The sequence below is a fragment of the Apis dorsata genome, unplaced genomic scaffold, assembly GCF_000469605.1.
Source record: "Apis dorsata unplaced genomic scaffold, Apis dorsata 1.3 scaffold_77, whole genome shotgun sequence".
NCBI lineage: Eukaryota > Metazoa > Arthropoda > Insecta > Hymenoptera > Apidae > Apis > Apis dorsata.
Window position 1 is genome coordinate 85,035 of NW_006263375.1, and position 4,946 is coordinate 89,980.

General features: G+C 39.2%; 1 protein-coding gene across 1 annotated transcript in view; it reads left to right on the top strand.

Annotated features, from left to right (window-relative positions):
- LOC102679852 (tyrosine-protein phosphatase 10D) overlaps positions 1-4,946 on the top strand; it is a 40,690-nt gene that overhangs the window by 28,021 nt on the left and 7,723 nt on the right. Inside the window, exons 5-11 of the mRNA XM_031508204.1 lie at positions 1-17; positions 194-547; positions 1,014-1,186; positions 1,548-1,911; positions 3,335-3,607; positions 3,698-4,000; positions 4,559-4,837. The exon at positions 1-17 is cut by the window's left edge and continues 3 nt beyond it. Coding sequence (XP_031364064.1) covers positions 1-17; positions 194-547; positions 1,014-1,186; positions 1,548-1,911; positions 3,335-3,607; positions 3,698-4,000; positions 4,559-4,837 — 1,763 coding nt within the window. The remainder of the gene's footprint in view (positions 18-193; positions 548-1,013; positions 1,187-1,547; positions 1,912-3,334; positions 3,608-3,697; positions 4,001-4,558; positions 4,838-4,946) is intronic.

The following is a 4,946-nucleotide window of genomic DNA, read 5'->3' on the forward strand; positions in this document are numbered from 1 at the left end:
CAAAGGACTCGTTCCTGGTAAGTTATTTTTCGGAAATGATGGAATCATTTTATCATCCATTATATAACAACGTTTCACGAGGGTTTATTATATATTATATATTATTATATTATTATACGAAAGTTTCCTCTCCTTCCTTTTTTTTTTCTTTCTTTTTAATTTCTAATTTCGCGTGTACTTCTCTTCACCGCAGGCAGAGCTTACAATATTTCGGTTCAAACGGTGTCGGAGGACGAGACTTCGACCCCGACCACGGCTCAGTATCGAACGGTGCCGTTGCGACCCCTCAACGTCACCTTCGACAAGCCCTCGATAACGTCCACTTCGTTCCGCGTCTTCTGGAATCCGCCCGAGGGAACGTCCGAATTCGACAAGTATCAGATATCATTGGGGGGCAACAAAAGGCTCGCCCCCGTCACGAGGAACAGGGACGACGAGAGCAAGTGGGAGTTCAAGGACCTGGAGCCGGGGAAAACTTATCAGGTCGTGGTGAAGACCGTCTCGGGCAAGGTTACCAGTTGGCCGGCTAACGGGGACGTTACTTTGAGTGAGTTGCTCTCTCAAAAATTAATGTTTATATATATATATATGTTGACTGAGCAGTGAAAAGAATAAAAATGAAAATGTACGGGTTTAGCTGAATGAATATATTTAATTATCTGTTTACAAAACATTTGAAGTACATGTTGGCAACATTCAATAATAAAATTACATATAAAATTTCAGTGAACTTTAAATTCTAAAAATATATTAGTATTTTATTTAAACTGTATACTTTTATCTAATTTTATAATATTATTATTAATTAATGTATAATATTAATTATTACGTATATATAATTATAATTATATATTATTGTAATCGATTCAGCTTCTTCTTCGATAAATTAATATTAACTCGTTTCGTTCGATGATATGTTCAATAAAAATGGTGTATGATTTTTCATTCGATGAATTTATTTATCGAACTGGTGACGTGATAACGTTCGTAAAATTTTTCTACGATAATTTTAGAACCGTTGCCGGTGCGCGATCTTAGCGCGGTGATCGACGAGAAAACAGGGATGGTGGAAGTTTCCTGGCACCCGGAGAACTCGAGTACCCAGGACAGTTACAAGCTTCAGTATCACGAAGTGGAAACTACGATCGGCGGTGATAGCAACATGTTGACAACTGATAAGACCAAGGTGGGAGTGTTTCTTTTATTTTAACAAATGCAAATCGATCGAAATTCAGGATTTATCACGTTGGAGGAATGCGAAGAGGATTTATGTTGTGAAGCGAAAGTGTTACAAAGGATATAATTATTATTTTTACGTTTGTTTAAACTTGAGTGCAAAAATTTATTTGATTATTACTTTCTACAATTTTTTAGAAACTTTAAAATTTATAACGTGATTCACAATTTATTTGCTTATGCAATATATATTAATTTTAATTAAGAATAATGATAAACGAGTCTTATAACTCCTCGTAATTAATTTGGAACTTATGCAGAATCGATTTTCTGTTTAATATTCGTTTAATGACATCTTTTGCAATTTTCAGGTCACGTTGGAAGCTTTACTGCCAGGCAGGAATTACTCGATAATCGTGCAGGCGATTAGCAACAAGGTGGAATCGAACGAGACCGTGCTGTACCAAGTGACACGGCCCTCGAGCCCGATAATCGAAGATCTGAAGCCGACCGAGATGGGGCTGAACATCTCGTGGAAGAGCGACGTTAACTCGAGGCAAGAGAAATTCGAGGTGACGCACAACAGGAACGACACCGGGGAGAGCGCGACCACCTTAACCACGGAATCCCACATAGTTCTCGAGGACCTCTACCCCGGGGCGGCTTACGAGGTCAAAGTTTTCGCCATTAGCCACGGGCTCAGGAGCGAACCTCACGATTATTTTCAAGCTGTTCGTGAGTGGATCTCTTTAAATCTTCGAACGAGAACGTGGATAATGAAGTAGATTTGGAAGAAGTTCACCGATGGAAACGAGTCTATGATCTCGAAAGGAAACGCCTATTTTTCTTTCTAACTCGATACGTCTCTGTGTATCAAAAAGATCCGTAATTAAATCTCGATGAATTGATATAGGCCAGAATATTCTATCGATTCGAAATTTTCTTTTATCTCTCACGATTCGTAACGATAGTTTAATTTGTATAAACGTGTTCGAGGATAGTAATAAGTTAGATATAAATTATCCTAACGTGACTTGAAAAATGAAAATAATTTTTACGATCTTGAATATTCAAATTATAGCTTTTTCATTGTTATGCAACGTCAACGAAGCGTCTGAAGTGGAGATCCTAGCAAAGGACCCTTCTTATGCTTCTTTTCAACGGTGAACAATAGATATTTATATGTATATATTGGGCATAGAATTCAGAGTGTTCTAAAATTTGTTTATTTCTCGTAATATGTTAATTATGATTTGTGAACGATAATTTATAAACTTTGTATTCGAGCTAATGTTAGCTAAGATGATAATAAGCTAGACATACTATAGATTATTCTTGACGTAACTTGATAAACGAAAATAATTTTTACGATCTTGAATATTCAAATTATAGCTCTTCCATTGTTATGCAACGTCAACGAAGCGTCTGAAGTGGAGATCCTAGCAAAGGACCCTTCTTACGTTTCTTTTCAACGGTGAACAATAGATATTTATATCTATACATTAAGCATAGAATTCAAAGTGTTCTAAAATTTGTTTATTTCTCGTAATATGTTAATTATGATTTGTGAACGATAATTTATAAACTTTGTAGGGGAGCTAATGTTAGCTAAGATGATAATAAGCTAGACATACTATAGATTATTCTTGACGCAACTTGATAAACGAAAATAATTTTTACGATCTTGAATATTCAAATTATAGCTCTTCCATTGTTATGCAACGTCAACGAAGCGTCTGAAGTGGAGATCCTAGCAAAGGACCCTTCTTACGTTTCTTTTCAACGGTGAACAATAGATATTTATATCTATACATTAAGCATAGAATTCAAAGTGTTCTAAAATTTGTTTATTTCTCGTAATATGTTAATTATGATTTGTGAACGATAATTTATAAACTTTGTATTCGAGTAGCTAAAATAATAACGAGCTAGACACTATTATAGATTAACCTTGACGTGACTTGATAAACGAAAATAATTTTTACGATTTTGAATATTCGAATTGCAACTTTTCCACTACTATATAATACATATGCCGTGAGGATTGCCACCAAAGCGTCTGAGACGAGAATAGGCGCTCCTACTTCTTTCCATCGGTGAACGAGTTATGCTTTACACGTTTTGCATCGTTTATAACGTTTGTCCGAAATAAAAACAGTGCCCCATCCGCCAAAGAATTTAACCATCGAGAAAGTGACGACTGGGAACACTGTGGTGGTCCGTTGGGAGGCGCCTACGGATTCCTTGTATTCCGAGTTTTCGATACGATATCGGACAGAGGACGACCCTAGATGGGTGAAGTTGCCCAGTGTTCGCGAGACGGAGGCCGAGGTGGCGGATATGACGCCGGGGGAGAAGTACACGATCCAAGTGAACACCGTCAGTTACGGGGTGGAAAGTCTCTACCCCCTTCAAGTGAATCACACAGTTCGTAAGTGATAAATAAATATAAATAATCCGTTGCTCTCATATTTTCCATTCTATAAATTCACCACGCGAATCTGGAAAATTGTTTTTCCAGGATCGAACCCGGTGCTCAACATCACCCCTATCGTGGACTCGACGAACGTGACCCTGGAATGGCCCAGGCCCGAGGGTAGGATCGAAACGTACGTGATAAGATGGTGGCCAGTGGACAATCCCGAGGACGTGCGCACGAAAAATGTGACGGAGAGCAACGACGTGGCGGGTGGCCTCTACGAAGAGAGCTCGGTGCAAAGGGTGTTGGTCAGCGACCTGATGCCCGGTGTTCAATACTCCTTCGTTATATGCACCATCTCCTATAACTTGGTCAGTGAGATCACCAATCTGACTACGAGGACAAGTGAGTACACGATTTTAGAAACGACAAGTGTATCGTGGGTGCACTTTACACTTATCTCCCGACTAATACGTTTCTCTTTTTGGATGGATTTGTCCGGCTGTTATTTCGTCGACCAACTCGCTTTCATCACGAGTACTAACACATTGTATAATATTTGAAAACGATAACCACGACTCGATACTGGTCGAGTATACTACCTCATTCTACTAATTTTGCGTGTGCGTTGCGTGACACGACCACACTCCCCCATATTTTGTGTCATAATCTTGTGAATCTTTCGCTCCGATAATAATTTTGTTATTCATTAACGTATTCGTTATCGTAATCAACTGAACTAAAAAAATAAAAAAAAAAAAGGCTTGTGTAATGCAAACGTAATAAAATGAAAAAAGTCGATCTGAATAAAAGAGAAACGTGATAATAAAGATTGAAAGGAAAGCGGGAGGCGAGTGGAGGAAACGCGTGAAACGAGAGGGGAAAAAGAAAAAGAAAGGAAAAAGACAAAAAAAAAAATGGCGAGTCCAGGAAAAAAAAAACACCGAATTCTCTCGAATTCAGTGCCGCTGATCCAATCGGAAGTGGTTGTGGTGGTCGATCAGGATCAGCCTGACTCGTTGACCTTGAGATACACACGGACCCCGGTTCAATCCTCCAAGTTCGATCTGTATCGGTTCCGGATCAGCGACTCGAGGAACACGACGAAACAGAAGATGGTGGACGACGTGGACACCAAAGTGACCTTCACCGGCCTCACGCCCGGTAAACTGTACAACGTTACCGTATGGACCGTCAGCGATAACGTGGAGAGCAGGCCACTGCTCAGGCAGGATCGACTTTGTGAGTACTCAACTTTCAACGTTCAGTGAGGGGACAATGCGCCACTCCGCGGTTAATCTCTCCTTTCGACTCATAAGCAAGCGAATTAAGAAAAAAAAAAAAAAAAAAA